This window comes from Lygodium microphyllum, chromosome 28 (genome assembly GCF_053477565.2).
Source record: "Lygodium microphyllum isolate KBCC chromosome 28, Lygodium_microphyllum_v1.1.10, whole genome shotgun sequence".
Classification (NCBI taxonomy): domain Eukaryota; kingdom Viridiplantae; phylum Streptophyta; class Polypodiopsida; order Schizaeales; family Lygodiaceae; genus Lygodium; species Lygodium microphyllum.
In genome coordinates, this window is record NC_141162.1 from 40,136,996 (window position 1) to 40,155,304 (window position 18,309).

At 39.0% G+C, this 18,309-nt stretch overlaps 1 protein-coding gene across 1 annotated transcript in view; it reads left to right on the top strand.

Annotated features, from left to right (window-relative positions):
- Positions 1 to 18,059, top strand: part of LOC148011382 (uncharacterized) — a 37,190-nt gene extending 19,131 nt beyond the window's left edge. The window contains exons 6-7 of the mRNA XM_087670351.1: positions 13,471 to 13,579; positions 17,826 to 18,059. Of these exons, the coding sequence (XP_087526477.1) occupies positions 13,471 to 13,579; positions 17,826 to 18,046 (330 nt within the window). The 3' untranslated portion in view covers positions 18,047 to 18,059. The remainder of the gene's footprint in view (positions 1 to 13,470; positions 13,580 to 17,825) is intronic.
- The last annotated feature ends 250 nt before the right edge of the window (positions 18,060 to 18,309 follow it).

The window sequence follows — 18,309 nt, forward strand, 5'->3', positions numbered from 1 at the left end:
ATTTTGGGGTTGTTTAAATATGCTAATGAGATCTGTGAAGTGTGTTTAGCTCAAGATCGCCTCTTGGGCCTAAAACTGAGCCAAATATTTTTACCCCAAGGCATCTCACCACAAACCACCCAAGGCATTGGATAAAAGGCGCACAACAGTTACCCAATGGCCTACCAAGACTACAGAGGCAATGGTTATCTTACCAAGGGAGTCCAAATAGTCACCCTAGAAAGGATAGAGCATTGGACAAAGAATGCTCGTCGAATGTCCAGTGGTGTACCAAGTCCTACAAAGGCAAATGGAACCACATTGAACTTTTTGTTTTGGGTGGTTGTCATGGAAAAGTTAATTTTATGGGTGGCAGTCGATTAAGTAATAGTGACCTCAAAGATGGGATTAGGGATGGTACATCCAACACATTACAAAATAGTACAAGCTTACCCATCCACTTGAGCATGTCAATGATGAGGCAAAAGATGATGAAGTATCATGTGAAGAAGGATGGTGGTATAATCCACTAGTGGAAATAGCTTAGGATTGTCCAGGGATGCTTTGCACAATGGGATGCATAGTATACTACATGCAGAAAAATGCTCATGCAACAGTGCCACTTGGACAGTGTCCCTCGTGGAAAAATTGTTCACTTGTCCAAGTGCCTAGTGTCAGAAGTGGTGAAGCAATGGAAGCATAGACTAGTGCTAAATAAATTGCTAAACATAAGATAGAAGAGAAATGTATCAGAAGAACACATCAAAAGAAGAGAACTCAGAGATGTGCTCTGGAAATGAAATCCATATACCAAACACGAGAATGGCATATACAGTAGTGAGTCACTGGCTATGTGGGCACCAGCAATAGTTCCTCTCTTCAATAAGAAGACCATGTGAAGAATGATGATGACCGAATGAGGAGCCCTTGAATAAATAGGCCCAAAATATGCCTAATATCGCAGCTGATCCGCCAACATTTAATTCTGCTTGATTGGCATAAAATGCCACAAATGCCATACAAAAATCACTAAAATAATTCATAAAATATAGACTAAAATGCCCATTCCATCTAGCATGCACAGACTCACACATGAGCTGACAACCTTGCTAACACTTAGTACAAAGATGAGGAAATCATGTGATGCATAAGGGAAGGTACAACAAGGGGGGAGAAGGCCAATGTTCAAGACAAGTGCCAAAACTTGTAGAAAAGGGTAGGAACCCACTCCTAACCTAAATGTTGATGCTGAATAAGGAAGAAGAGCTTGAAGATGTCAATCTTCATATGGTGCTGAGTGTTGAGCTAGAACATGCTTTATAGTTTATTAGCATTTTTAAGCAGGCCCAAAACATGCTTAATTAATGAAAATCACAAATTTGGTGTGTGATTTGAGAGAGTTTCAGTGGTCTCCTAAAACCCTAATTTTTTGGGGCACCCTTTAACATCTATAAATAGACAATCTACCCACCATTCAACCTTATCCTTTTGTATAGGTTTCTCACTCTATCATGTAGATTTTAGCCATTAGCCACCTACCATCTACTGCCCAGCGATCATCGATTGTAGCCCATCATTATCAAGCCCTAGGCAACTGTTTTTTTTTAGTCATTGCCCTAGTGTTTGGAGGTCTCCATCTATTGCGTCATTATAGCATTTGATCAACCTATGTTTTCAACATCTGGTGCCAAGTAACATGTTGTTTCCATCTCTCCCACCAGGCGACTGCTGTAGTACCTACGTTTTTGTTATCTAGCAAGTGGTCTACATCAGCAAACACCTCTTCTGTTGTCACCTCAGTTCCCTGACACTTTGTTGATCAATATTTCGTATTTCCTACACTCCGACTAGTGGTCATAGCACTTGGGATCCATCTTCGGTGGACGTCACTCTCCAATACTGCATTGCTTTGCCCTTGGGTATTTTGTACACTCTTACATTCATTTACATCATTCATTCACTTCAGAGTTTCTTCTCTTTGTGTTTGAGTTTTGAGTTTTTGCGTTTTGCACTTAGGGTGTGAGTTTTGTGTGTCTCTGTTTGAGTCTGTGTTTTAGTCTTGGCATACATGTTGTGTTTCCTCAATGCAAACCCTAGCATATCTTCATATGGTATTAGAGCCGGTGCTCTTCTAAAGAGTATTTTGTGGTGATTGTGGAGGCTAGTCTTTGTGTAAGACTCACACCTGCAACTTCTTCTTCAAATCCTATGATGCCCTATCAAGCTTCTCCATCATTGAAGGCTTTGAGAAGGCATTATGGTCTCGAGGAGGAGGTAGACACACCTTCATCTTCACCATCTTTTTCTTCTCATTTTGGTCATCTTATAGATTAAGAGTTTGGGGAGTACTTGCACATCACATATAGTTCGGTTTACACTCCTCCAACGAGTGCTACTACTTTGTCTGGACCGATTGGTGAGATTGGCCATCTCTCTGATCTTGGAGGGACCATGACATTTGGCACATTTGGCGATTCATCTTCTTTATCTCAACTAGGCCTTATATCAAGTTCATGTAACCCTTTTGAGTCGTATGAGCCAAAACCCTCTCTTGTTTAGCCATATGGTTTTCAATATGTTAACTTCAACAGAGGAGGCTCTCGAAGCAGATATCCTTCATCAGGTATATCTCTATCATTTGTTTTGTTTGACCAACTAACACACTTCTCAACTCCCTTCCATCCCACTACTATCTTCTCCACATTCTGATCTACTCATATCTTCATTCCAATATCTTGGATTACATTCCACTTCTGCTCAAAGCACACTAGGGAGGGTTGGATCTTTCATCTTTGCTCCTAACACCTTCTCATTCTCCCACCCACCATCTATCTACCCTCCATTCACTCCACCTCTTGGTGCGTCGTTAGGGGGAATGCCACCCTTTAAGATTGTACCTTCCACATATCCCCACTCTACCACATCCTTTTATTCTGGGATGGTTGTGATGGGAATTCCCCTCACTACCCTTGGGCACTCACAAAATCCCCACAAGACCTTTCAGACATAGGGATATCCATCCTTTGCTTATGGACTATTGTCACACACCCCTTGGGTTCCTAAGCAGGGATTTCCATTCTTTGCTCCTCGTGTCCCTATCCCTTCACCATGGGCTCCTTAGGTAGTTACCATGCCCCTACCTAGTTCCCCCCTTGCTCGCATTTGGATCCACTATCCACACTTCTCATATGCATGGTCACCCTACGTTTATTATACACCTCCATCTCCTAGCATTGTCGCTCTTGTTGCAACAACTAAGAATGCCTTCACAGATAAAACATGTTTTAACGGGTCGACTTTTACCACTTGGTCGAATTTTAAGCAATAAATGCTTGAATCTCAAGGACTTTGGGATCTTGTCGATTAGCCCTCGATTAGCTCACCCTTATCACATCCATCAATGGAGAGCTTGCAATGCCACAGCCAATGTTGAGTTAATGCAAGGGTTGCCTTTTAAGTTCCACTCTCAATTACAACAATTTTCCCTCGCATTTGAGCATTGGAGTCATCTCATTGACCGCTATGTAGCTCAATATTGCACTTGATGCATGACTCTCGATTTTAAGCTTTAGGAATTTTTCAATAAGGAGATGATTTGAAAGTCAAGTTAGCCAAATAATGGTGATTACTCGTCGTCGAGTTTGCTACTACTGGCTCCTTGAAGTTAGATGACGATCAGGTCATGTTCTTTTTGAACAAGTTGCTCAACAAATACTTCCATTTTATCCAGCACATTATCTCACTACCTAGATTGCTGACCTTCTACAAGTTCAAGTGTCAATTCTTGTGTTATGCGAGGCTGCACGATCAAGTCCACAAGAGTCCTCCATCCACATCCATTCAGAGGGGGAGGGTTGGTTGCCTCTTCTTTAAGAGGGAAAACCAACATTGGCAAGAACTCGCAAGATGTGAAGGCAAGCCAAAACAAGGGTGACACCACTTCCTCTAATAGAAACAAAGAAACATGACCCCTCTAGCAACACATTCCTAAGAAAAATAGATTTTGCACACATTGCCAGAGGTCGGGGGCCATGTGGGCGAGGAGTATCGTACTCAAGCCCAAGGTCTTCCTCCTAGCAAACCATAGCAGATTGCTGCAACTGCCTTCACTCCGACTGGCGAGTCCACTAGGGCTACACCTCACGTTGTTGTGCTATCTATTTCATCTACCCCAGCAGCTACCGTATATGTTGCACGCAGACAGCCTCAACAACCTACCTCCTTCACTACTCCTAAAGGATTGGCTGATCGGTTTGCTTGTGACTCACCTATTGCACTTTACACATCCATTCCTAAGACATCCACTGCACCTTCTAGGACTTTTCCACCTTGCCATATGTGACGGTGACCACACACTTAGCCTTCTCTTTTTAGACTTCTAATGCATACTTACATACTCATTGCACTGCACTTAGCTTTGCTTTCTTTTATTTTGTTTTCAATTTTGTTTTTTGGAGCATCCCACTACTCACATCTGTGCTTGCAAATTTTGATCTCTTTTGCAGGGTTTTGTATTTCAATGTAGGGCTAACATGTAGGCTTACCAGTCCTTTCTAAGTTGGAGATAGGAGATACACGCCATTCCTTTCAAGGTTCCATCTACTTGGAGTTATGCTCTTCTACCAGCATGGAGGCTTCTCCTCTTGTGGTGGATCGTGTAGCATCTCTTTTGATGCTATCATGGCAGTGACTTCTATCCTTGCCCTTTGAGTAGGGATGCTTCATCATCTTTCTCCACATGGTTCTCGGCACCACATGAAGACCAACATCCTCAAGCTCCTCTTGGTTCTTTGACATCTAATTTGAGAGAGGGTTGCTACCCTTCTTAGTATTCTACAGGTTTTAGCACTCATCTTCCCAATCGGCCTTTTCCCTCTTGTTGCACCTTTCCCTATGCATTGCATGATTTCATCATCTTTGTACTAGGGTGCTTGGGCTAGTGAATAAATTTTCCATGAGAAATACTATCCAAGTGGCACCTGCTATATGAGCATTCTTCAACATGTAGCATATTATACTACCATTCTTCTTCACATGATACTTCATCACCTTTATCTTGTCATCAACATCCTTGAGTGGTTGGGTAAGCTTGTACCATTTTGTGATGTGTTGGGTGTACTATCCCTACACCCATCTTTTGGGTCACTATTACTTAATCAGCATCCACTCCTAAAATTCTCTTTTCACCCAAAAAAAAACATTCAATGTGGTTCCATCTGCCTTTATAGGGCTTGGTAGACCACCGGACAACCAACGAGCATCCTTGTCTGATGCCCTATTCTCTCTAGGGTGACTACTTGGATTCCCTTGGTAAGGTAACCATTGCTTTTGTAGTCCTACTAGGCCACTAAGCAGCCGATATGCACCCTTTTTCTGATGCCCTGGTTGCTTTGGGATGAAACGCCTTGGGGTAAACATTGCAAGCCTTCCCTTTTAGGCTTAGTTTTGGTTGCGAGAGGGGATGTTGAGCTAAAATACGCTTTACAAGTGATTAGCATTTTTAAACAGTCTCAAAACATGGTTAATTAATGAAAAACACAAATTTTGTACATGGTTCAAGAGAGTTTCAGTGATTCCCAAAACACGTATTTTTTGGGGTACCCTTTAACATCTATAAAAATGCACGATGCCCACCATTCAATCTTATTCTTTTGTGCAGGTTTCTCATTCTATCGTGTAAATTTTAGCCATCAACCACCCACCATTTGTTGCCCAGCCATCACCAACTACAACCAATCAATATATTTAGCCCTAGGCAGCCTATTTTTAGCTATCTCCCTATTGTTTTGAGGTCTCCATTCTTTGTGTCATCATAGCACCTAATTAGCTTGCATTTTTAGCATTTGGTGCCAGGTGACAGACTGTTACTATCTCTCTCACCAGGTGATTGCTACAGTGCCTACGTTTTTGTTGTCTAGCAAGTGGTCTACATCAACAAACACCTCTCCTATTCTCATCTTAGTTCCCTGACACTCTAGTGATCAGTATTTGGTGTTTCTTGCAAGTTGCACTTCAATACTCTGACTGGTGGTCATAGCACTTGGGATCCATCTTCGATGGACATCACTCTCTGATACTACATTGCTCTTTCCTTAGGCATTCTGTACACTCTTACATTCATTTACATTGTTCATTCACTTCAGAGTTTCTTCTCTCTGTGTTTGCCTCTGTGTTGGAGTTTTGAGTTTTTGTGTTTTGTGTTTTGCATTTTACATTTAGGGTTTGAGTTTTTCTTGTCTCTATCTTACTCTTTGTGTTTTAGTCTTGGTCATACATGCTGTGTTTCCTCAGTGCAAATTGTAGCATGTCTTTACATCGAGAACCATGTGGATGAAGATGATGAAGCATTCGTACTAGAATAACAAGGATAGAAGTCATTGCCATATTAGCATCAAGAGAGTTGCTGCACAATCTGCTGCGGGAGGGGATACCTCCATGTTGATAGAAGAGCAAAAATCCTAGTAGATGGAACCATGAAAGGAACGGTGCGCAACTCTTGTCTCCAACACATGAAGGACTGATGCAAACCTGCATGTTAGCCCTACATTGAGATACAAAACTCTGTGAAAGATATTGTAATTTGCAAGCACAGAGGTGAATATTGAGACAAAAAGTAAAACTGAAAAATAAAGGAAAGCAAAGCTAAGTGCAATGTAATGAATATGTAAGTATGTAGCAGAAATCTAAAAAGGTTGTGTGTGTGGCCACCATCATATATAGCGAGGCAAGGAAGTGATCCTAGAATATGCACGTCCTAGGAATAGATATGTAAAGTACAATAGGTGAGCCACTAGCAGACCAATCAGCTAATCCTTCAAGAGTAGTGAAGGAGATAGGTTGCTGAGGCTATCTGCGTGCCACAAGTCCAATAGCCTCTCGAATAGATAGAGGAGAAGGTGTAGTAGTGGGAGGCATAGCCCCACTAGATTGGCTAGTCGGAGTAGAGATAGTCACATTAATTTGGTATGGTTTTCTATGTAGGAGACCTTGAGTCTTGGTATGACACTTCTTGTCCACAAGGCTCGACCTCTTGTAGTGTATGCAAAACATACTTTTCTTAGGAAATTTTTGCCAAAGAGGTTGTGTTTCTTTGGTTTCATTGGAGAAAGGGGGGTCATCCTTGTTTTGGCTTGCCTTCACATCTTGCAAGTTTTTGCCACCATTGGTTTTCCCTCCGAAGAAGAGGCAACCAACCCTCGCCCCTTTGAGTAAGGCTATGTGGAGGCTTTTTTGTGGACTTGATCATATACCCTCGTATAATGCAAGAACTGACACTCAAACTCGTAGAAAGTTAGTAATCTAGATAGTGAGATGATGTGTTGGATTAAATGGAAATATTTACTCGGCAATTTAATAAGGATGCGACCTAATTGTTGTTTAACTTTAGGGAGCCAGTAGTGGCAAACTTGGCGAGTAACCACTAATATTCGACCAACTTGACTTTCAGATCATCCTCTTCCTTAATGGAAAAATCTTAAAGCTTAAAATAGAGATTGATATGTCGAGTACGATCTTTGTCGCATAGCGGTCAATGAGATGACTCCAACACTTATGCACAAGGGGAAAATGTTGTAACTGAGAGTAGAACTCAGGAAGCAACTCCTACATTAACTCAATATTGGCTATAGCATTGCAAGCTTTCCATTGATTGATGTCATTAGGGTGAGCTAACCAACATAGAGTCAGTACCAACGACGAGATCCCAAAGTCCTTGAGCACTTCTTGCATGAAGTTTGACCAACTGGTGAAATTTGACCCATTAAAATGAGTCTTATTCGTGAAGGCATTCTTGGCTGTTGCAACAAGAGTAGTAGTGCTACAAGATAGAGAAGGTGTGTGATGGGGGTTGGATGGATAGGGAGGATAGGGTGGGGGAGGGGGGTACACTTGAAAAGGAATCTCAGAGTGCCCACCATGCATATGAGAAGTGTGCATAGCGGTTCCAAATGTTGGCATGGGTGGATTGGATGGGCATGCTATGGTGCACAAATCGAATGCTGTATGCGTACGTATGCGCACATAGTGAGCACTGAAAGGTCCCCAAGAACAAAGAACTCTACTTTTTGCTCAAAAACCAAGAGAGAAAATTTGCATGATATGAAGCAAGAAGACTAATTGGGTACAATCTCCCCCTATGCCTTGGGTGAGCGCTCCACAAAGCATGTATTTAATATATTATTCATCTCCAAGCTAAAAAATAGCCCAAACATACAATTAGCACGCTTTAGCTTTTGTGTTTGCTTTTGTCCAAATAAAGAATAAAGCAGTTGGGCGCCCAAAGAGTCGGGTTGTGCCCAAATACAATGTTCAATAACAAATATTTAAATCGTGCGCCCATGCGCATACAAAATAATAAATATATATCAAGCGCTTTAATAAATAAGCGTTTCAAAATAAATATTGGCTCCACGCCTAAGGTGCGCGCCCATCAAAAATGATAATTTCTTCTAAATAACTTGAATACACGCTATCGCCCAGTGCTTCCCAGTGCCACCGCCACCTGCTCTACACATCAAGTGAAGCATTCACAATTGTTAGAAAATAATAAAATTAAACTGACAAAAGTGAATACCTAGCAATCTTCAGCTACAAAATAAATAAATATGTTAGAATTTAGTCCTAACCTTAATTTATTATTACGAGTGCGCACTCTAAACTCATAAACATCCATTAATTTAAATATGTATTTTGCGGAATCACCCGCTATGGAATCACCCACTTGCACATTAAATTAATGAAATGCCCGAAAAAGGTAGGCGTCCCCATCGACTTTTCGCATAAGGAATCCACATTGTGTACGAGCCCCGGCAATAAATATAATTTTACGGAATCCATTGCAAAACCTCACGGAATCCACCGTGAAAAATGCATCTTGGCAATCATACGGACAAGCATCCCCATTGACTTTTCGCACAAGGAATCCACCTTGTGTACGAGCCCCGGCAATAAATAGAATTTTACGGAATCCACCGCAAAACCTCACAAAATCCACCATGGAATATGCCTCCTAGCATCATGATAACCATATGAGGAGCCTGAGGTAGAGGGATAGTGACACATGGAGTAGAGGATGGAAATCCATGCATAGAAGTGACCCAATAGATGTGTAACAATAGTCTATAAGCAAAGGATGGATATCCTTACATCTAAAAGGTCGTGTGGGAAGATTGTAAGTATCCAGGGGTAGTAAGGGGTATGCCCATCACAATTGTCCCAAAGTGTATAGATGTGGAAAAGTGGGGGTATGTGGAAGGTACAATGTTAAGGGTGGCATTCGTCCTAACGATGCACCAAGAGGTGTAGTGAATGGGGGTAGGTAGATTGTGGGATGGACAAAGAGAAAGTGCTAGGAGCAGAGATGGAAGATTCAATCCCAAGTGTGCTTGTGCTTTCGGTTGAAGTGGAGTGTAATCCAAGGTTTTGGAATGAAGATGTAAATAGATCAGAATGTGAAGAAAATAGTGGTGGAATGGGAGGAAGCTGAGAAGTGTAGTTTACTTGCTGCAATGAAATAGATGGTAGAGATTTACCTGATGAAGAGTATCTGCTTCGAGAGCCTCCTCTATTAAAGTTAACATACTAAAAACCATCTAGATCATGCACACCAAAAGAAAAAACAGGAGATGGTTTTTGCTCATATGACTCAAAAGGGTTATACAAACCTAACATAAGACCTAGTTGAGATGAAGAAGATGGATCGCTAGATGTGCCAAATGTCGTGGTCTCTCCAAGATCCAGAGAGATGGCCAATCTCACCAATCAGTCTAGATGGAGTAGTAGCACTCGTTGGATTGTAAACCGAATAGTATATTAGTGCAAGTACTCCTCAAACTCTTTATGTATAAGATCACCAAAACGTAAAGAAGAAGATGGTAAAGGTGAAGGTGTCTCTACCTCCTCTTCCCAACCATAATGCTTTCTCAGAGCCTCCAATGATGAAGAAGCCTGATAGGGCATCATAGAATCCCTAGAAGAAGGTGGGTGAGACATTATGAGTTAAAACTGAGTTGCATGTGAGTCTTGCACAAAGACTAGCCTCCACAATCACCATAGGATACTCTTTAGAAGAGCATTGGCTTTGATACCATGTGAAGATGTACTAGGGTTTGCACTGAGGAAACACAACATATACGGCCAAGACTGAAACACAAAGACTTAGACAGTGACAAGCAAAACTCAAACCCTAAATGTAAAACACATAACTCAAAACTCAAACATAGAGAGAATAAACTCTGAAGTGAATGAATGTTGTAAATGAATGTAGGAGTGTACAGAATGCCCAAGGGAAGAGCAATGGAGTGTTGGAGAGTAATATCCACTAGAGATGGATCCCAAGTACAATGACTATGAGCCGGAGTGCAGAGACAAGGAAAACATCAAAATCTGATTATCGATGGGTAACAAGACTAAGGCGATAGTAGTAGATGATCTTGATGTAGTGGGTGGTAGTAGAAAGCTACAAATGCATCAACGTTGCAGGTGCCAGGAGGATGGAGATCGTTGTCAACTACCGCCAAGTGAAGGGAGGGGCCAATGCTGATTGCAGAAGGACGCTTGGAGAGCTGGAATGGGCTGCCCCACCAATTGTCGTTTGGCTATTGGAGTGTCAAATGCAGACTGGAGAAGGCAGTCTGTGAGTTGGCGATGGCAGATGGACATAATACAGTAGAGGTGTGAGAACCTGCACAAACTGGATTAGGTAGAACGGTGGGCAACTTGTCTATTTATAGATGTTGAAGGGTGTCCCAAAAATTAGGGTTTTAGGGGACCATTGAAACTATCTTGAACCGTGCACCAATTTTATGTTTTTCATTAATTAAGTGCATAGGTGCAATGTTGTGATTGAGTGTATATTTACCTTTTTTTCTTTTAAAAATAATAAATAATAAGTGCCATATAATGTGGTATATAACCTTACAAAAGAGATTAGAAAGATTTAGGGTTTGAAAGACTAATCATGGTAAAGATTTGGCTTGTGTATACATTGGACAAACATTGTTGTAGAAATGATTACTACATGAGCCTCGGTGCTTGAGAGTTTATTGGGGATGAAGAATCATAGTTTGAGAGAGGATTGAAATTTGTAAAAAGCCAGTGCACTTCTTAGTAAAGTAGTAGAGGACTTGAGGTAACAATCAAAATGGATTGTGCTTGATAAAGTTAGCTCCATGATATCAACTTTCTTCTTATTTGTCCTTGAGGTAAATTAAGCATCCTACACATCCTTGTCTTCAACCTTCTTGTGTTCATGAGTTTCTTAAAAGTTGTTGGCTTGTTGTTTCCTTGATGTCCACTTTAGGCTCAAGTGTATCACTTGTCACTTGTTTTGTCTACATCCACTTGATAAAAATTGAGAGAACATGCAGTATTCAAGAGAATTAAGATTCTAAAAATGTCAAAATTTTGACTTGAAGTTTTACCGCTTATTAGTTCTAGACTTGTTAGCAGCTCTCTTGTTAATTGCTTCCCTTCCTCCCATTCACAAAAAAATATTGCACTGGTTTTGAGCAATGTAGGGGTATTGTTTGTGTGATGGGTATGGATTTTTTTAATACAAGTAATTTTGTTATGTACAACAATTCTAATGAATGAATATGATGATGTTACTCCACCTAAGAATAAATCGATTGTAGAAGTTAGATTGTGTTGGAGTGTAATGTTGTGGACCTTTTTTTAAGAACATTATATAAGCAATGACATGGAGTACTACATTTCCTTGGCCTACTCAACTAGTAATGTGTAGTTCCTCCTTTATGAGAAGGTTATCCAATAGAGAAACATGTGTGTACCACCTCCTAATTTGTGATGCAAAGCATGTAAGTAACTTCATGGCCATAGTATCCTATGTCTTGGCAATGGAACCAAATTGTTGTGCTTCATGAGCTCAATGTCGAGACCATTAGATGCAATCCTTATCGTTTCAAGCACAAGTTGCATGTAGTCAACGACTACCTCTCACCTTGCCTACTCACATGTGGGATCTTATGATGAGCATAAATCTACCACTTCTGCAATAGATTGACTCAAAGCTTCGGGTGTAGAGAGTATACTTACCTACTTTCCTTGTAGTTGTGTGCCTTGATAAGCAATACTCCATGATCCACATGATGCCCCTTTGTTCCATCCACGTCCTCATGTCCACCTTTGCATGCAATATGAAGAGGAGAAGGAGAGAAGTGGAGTGAGATGAGCTTCTAAATGCATCCCTCTCACTCAGGCTCACACACACATACTCGATCCTACCTCTCACCATGAAAGGATGGATTAGGAGATAGTAGAATGGCAAGAGCTCCTCTCTACCAAGTCTCTCACTCTCACACTCACTCTCTCCCTCTCCTTCGCACTCACACAAACACAAAAAGAAAAGCAAGTACAAAGAGTCCCAAAGTTTGCACACATGAATAGCTTTCTCTATTCTTTTTCATTCTTTTTATATATGGATTTTAGGGTTTCCACCCATTTTGGGTATTTTGTCTATTTTGTGGCGACATGATTGCCTTTCCTTATTTGCATGTCTTCCCTAAGGTCTATGACTCTTCCCAGTATGAAATTAGATAGAGCACATTTCTCTATCTTTGGGAGTCCGATTTGTAATACAAATTGCATAGAAGCTAGCCTAGCTCTTGGATTTTACTTACAAAATAATAGTGCAAGTGCTTTGTGATTTACATTTAAATTTGATCATGCAACCACTTTATGCACGTTGTAGATGATGGTTCCTACATTATTGTGGAACAATCTAAAGGATGTAAATGAAGATTGTTAAATTGCACTCTTTTTTGCTTTTAACGGTCAACAAGTATTATTTCACACCCTTGAGACTGAGGCAAATAGAGCAACACATGGCTAACAGAACATGCTAAGTATGCATTATTTCTAGAGATTGAATCAAAAGAGCACTATAATAAACACCCATTACACAATGAGATAGGGAAGATATCATTGATTATTTAGAGAGGGTTTAGCATAGTGTTGGCCTACTTAGTAATAGACTATCCTGATTGAAGATGCATTGGCCTCTTTTTCATGGAGTTATTGATGCATTGAAGGGGACCTCAAACATAGAATCGGAGATCCTATGCATGTATCACCAATTTCTTGAAGCTCCTCCTATATGATTCACTATATAGCAGGGCCTCACAATAGGGAGGTTGTAGAAAATCAAGGTTGATAGGAACCCCGAACTATCTAGATATAGAGCATCAACATTTATTTGAAGCACAAATTGCTTAGATCTAGATACAGTATCATAAAGCTTTAGAGGAGAGATTGTGGCCTTTAAGTAGATGTTACACTCACTCACTCACTCATTCACTCACTCACTCAGTCACTCACTCACTCACTCACTCACTCACACGCACGCACGCACACACGCATGCACACACACACGTGCATTTACCTCTACCTGTGTACACGTGTTTAGAAATACATAATGAAAATATCATTTTGGTGCTTATTCTTATTCATACTTTTGATATCTTTGCATGCTAGGGCTTTGATGTAGATGGAGAAGATGCTTTAAGAATGGTTGAAATTGATGAAAAATTAGAGCAATTCATAGAGATACATAGTGCTTGTGGAACACCTTCTCTAGCTTCAGGTTGGTCTAATCAAATCATGTGAAAGTAAAAAGAATCTTTCATAATATGCTTGTGAAGCCAATCATCTAATTTCTAAAAGTAAAGGGGAATATTAATACATTATGGACCTTCTTTAGCTTCAAGTCAATCACGTGGAATAAAGAAGTGATAAAAACAATACTAGCATGCATATATAATTTGACCATAAAATATCAAATTCATATTCATTAATGAGCATCCCAAGTGGCATTGAATCTGTAGCTTATTCAATATGTTATATATATGATGAATTGTAATGACTTAGATTCCATTTGGAGTACCAAAAACTTTTCTGAATGCCTTTTAAAAAGGAGTTCAACAAAGAGGCATATAAAACTTGCAAGTATTTAGATTAAGAACACCTTGAGCTCCAAAGCCCCCTACTATTTGGGTTGATTCAACGCATTCTTAGACTCAGCTCATGATACCTTAACCAAAGCAACCATGTATCTTCATAACCGTCTAGATAGCCTTGCCACTTGGGATTAGTACTTAATAGAGAAATGCATATAGAGAATGTTAAGGTATTCAAGATTTATAATAATCCAATTTGCATCTTGTATGTTTCCTCATTGGCACAAACCCTCACCTTGGCTAGATCTTAGCTCTCAACCTTGTTTCTTTCTATCTATCTACATTTGAAAAATCATCTAAAAGACTTTTAATTCTATTATCCATGTAAATTTCATGCACCTCTACCTCCTGACATCAAGATCCATGCATTGCAAGTTCTTTTCATTCTCATTTGGATCTTGATATTATCCATGTGAAGGCCATGTTAGCTACCTCCACCTATACAAGTTCTAGTGGCAAGGCCACATCCATTTCAAATCTAACAGTTTTGATTAGTGCCCTTCATGGACCAATCCCTAATGCACTTCGAGAACATCCCAAAATCACACATCTCTTGGAGATCACTCTTAACCCTTACCATACCTAGTCCTTTGAGGACTTCAATAGTCTAAACCTTTTGGTAAAGCCACCACAACATTCCAACTTCACATTAATGGCAAGACAACCATCCCAATGTAACTTTATAGGAAACAATAATCCCAAGATAAATTCATAGATTGTTTCTTGATTGTCATTAGTATTCAATGTAAATTTGATCAAGTTAGTCTACATCTACTTTAGAAGATCCACCTACCTTTCTTCACATGTTTGCCAATACCACCATACAATGGTGCCCCCCCCCCCCCCCTCTCTCTCTCTCTCTCTCTCTCTCTCTCTCTCTCTCTCTCTCTCTCTCTCTCTCTCTCTCTCTCTCTCTCTCTCTCTCTCTCTCTCTCTCTCTCTCTCTCTCTCTCTCTCTCTCTCTCTCTCTCTCTCTCGCAATCATTTCCTCCAAATATAGATATGCTTGCTAAAGTCGTGTTGCTTAGACAACTTACGTAGGGTAGAACGGGCAATAATAATAATACAAGGCTAGTAAAGCACACATGAAGAGCGTTGGCTGCCCAATGTAACGACTCCCACCTAGTAAGACTTGATACATGATTGTTAGGGTTTCAAATGTACAAAGATGGTTGGTTAAAGAAGGAAAATTTTTCCTTGTGCTCATATTGGCCATTTCATTGTCACTTTATGGCGAGTAATATATTTATATAGAAGTGTTTTATGTATAGACTTCATTAACCAAGAGAAAAATTATTTGCAACTAGCACTTCATATGCTTTCTTCTCCTCCAAAATCTTTTGTTGAGACTCTCCTCCAATTCACAAATTGTAACACTGCACAGACAACATACCTGTAACACTATTAGTCTCTATGAACATTCTTCTTATGGTTGATTTGTATGTGTCCCACTATTCCCTCTTCTAATATTTTGAGAAGTAAAAATCTCTCTTTGGGAAAGCATGTTTTAGTTGTGAATTTGCAAAAATATAAAGAAAAAGCCACAAACTTTCAAAATCTTCATGAGGAAAAGTTATCTTCACATTCAATATTTACGAACCCTAGCAAGGAGGATGTTTTCTTTCACAAGGTAGGACTAATCTCATGACAACTCCAAACACTTGACTTCTAGAAATGAAAACTTGGTTGCCTTGGCCAATCTTCTTAGAGCCATGTCCCACAAGGCTTAAAGGGGTTAGAGGGATTTTCATGTAGAACTTATTCTCTCTTTTTAGGGAACATTATAGTGTTTCTTTTGTAGTGTTTGTTGAATTTGAAGCCTAAAAAGTAATTCTTTTTTTATGTAAGGGGAAGATGGTCAAATAAGATGTGGTTGGTCATGCCCTTGGTTACTCTTTGAGATCCCCTTTCCCCTTGCTAATATTTACCTAAAACTAGCCATGTGGCTTGCCTAGTTTGGGCTTTCAAGCAACTATTTGAGAAACTAAGCTCTAAGGCCTTGCTTTGATTTAATAACATTAGTTGGAGCATGATATGCATCAAAATACACCTTTAATAGTTTGTAAAGTCTTAACACCAAGTTGAGTGTAAATTACTCTATGTTCTCGTTTTCGGAAATACCAAACTACGTATCAAGTTGTGATGTATTCTATGAATAATTTGAACCCACAATTACCTTTTCATATTTTATAAGTTTTGTGGTCATTGTGCAATTGGACTAGTCCTCATATAATTGAACCTACTTTAGAATTAACATTGTTGAAAATGGTGCAATATCTTCAAATAACATTACCAAATCCTATTTTAGTGCTTTTCTTTTAACAAGTTTATGAAAATGGGAATCTTAATATGGATTCTACCAGGGTTAGGGAAAACATGACATTAACATGCTGCTAGATCTTACTTTTTTATAGTGATTCTATAGAGTTGCTATGTTAGCATTATTTGGGATGTGTATTCTTTTAAAATAGATATAGAATTTATGTTGACTTTTGATCTTTTATGTCTTTATTGTGATTATCATCACTCAATCACAAAACTGATTCTTAGATTGATGCCTTTATTTATGATGCCGTTAGAATTTGTCATAAAAACCTTAACTATACTTACAATGTTTAGGGCTTACGAAATTCAAGTTTTATACACAAGAGGAACCAAGTCCATCTTTGAATTTTTAATATAATAGCCCATCAATTAATTTTGAAATTGATTGGGTGCATGCAAACTTTTCCAAGTATTGCAATCCAATTAACCATTATAATGGAGTCACATGTATCTTGTTATGAAGATCTTTCATTCTATTGAACCCATTATTCCAACCTAGGTATATTGTGCATGTAAGGTCACACACACACACACACACACAGGTGTGGATGTGATATTCAAAGTACAAACTTGATTGACCAAGAGAAAGTACAAGAGCCTAATGTGTATGCCTAAAAGAAACCAAAAGTTAATGAGTTCTTTAATCTTTATAATTTTCTTTAAAAGGCCCTTCATTTAAAAGTATTAGAAACCCATTGCCACAAAGCACAACCACTAGTTATTATTTATATTTAGATTTAAATATGTGCCCAATGAGGTAGTATCAATGTATGTTATAACAACAATAGTTGATTTGATGAGAACAAAGTTTTCACCCCCCCCCCCCCCCCTTTCTGAATGCAAAGGCATATGTTGCTTTACATATCCTTGTCATTTGTAATTGCTACAAAGTTCCATCCATACTAAGGCAATTTTCATTTTCATGAATATACATGTTTTCTAGAAGACCATAACTTTGAAAAGACATGATTGACATGTAATGCAACTACATCTTCTATATTGGCATAATTAGGTTGTCGAGCCATCTATACATGAAGCAAAAATGTGCTAAAGACTTAGGAGATACCCTATTAGGATGATTCTTTTTACATGCACTAGATTAGGAAATTAGTGTTAGCATTGATGTATGGTATGCTAAGAAAGTAAGAGCAATCAAGTTTTGGAGAACTCAAGTAATAGCATATGGAACAATCATTCTCATGGCCACATTGAATCACATCCAAGGTAATTGTGTAGTTATGAAATATGTTTTATGAATCCAAAGACCATGATGTGCTCTTCACTCATATACCATTGGATGAGTTGAATTGTAGATGTCTTTACAAGTCTTCTATGTATATTCTCAAAATTTTGTGGCATAGGGTTGCTTAAAATTCATGCAATTGTAGATTTATTAAAGGTAGCTAAAATTATTATTGGTCACTAGTATATTGAAACAAAGTAAGCTCAACTGGAACTGTATGACTCAAGTTCACAAAACTCATTAAAATATAAACAAGATTTTTCCAGTCAATTTTACTAACATTAATAGTGTGATTGTTGTGACAGCAACATTATCAATATCGAAGCAATATAGTGTATGTAGCCAAGAAAACTATGAACTAAAAGGAGGATCTTTTGTTTTATTGAGTTCTAATGGAGGAGTTGAGACAAGATTGGCAGGAGGTAAATCATTTACATCTACAGTGGAAGATTATCTAGCAGAGAAGAAAGAGAGACGTGAGTATCAAGCTAGAGTTGAGGTACTTTGTCATGTCCATTCTAACTAATCCTCTCTCATTTAACCTCAAGTTTTAGTAGTCAAAGATTTGTTTTCAAGATTGAGTCATTATGGAGTTGGTGGTGATGTTAGATTGATCAAATTTTACTCTCTTTTTTTGGCAAAATGGAGTTTTATGATGTTGAGAATGAATGGATGATCATAACCATGTTTCAAGATTTTAGGATATTAGCTTTCTAAATCAATTAAGCCTCATGTGAGGAAAAAGAGGATGGGGTTTTGAGATGATGATAAGATCATTAACAAAAATTT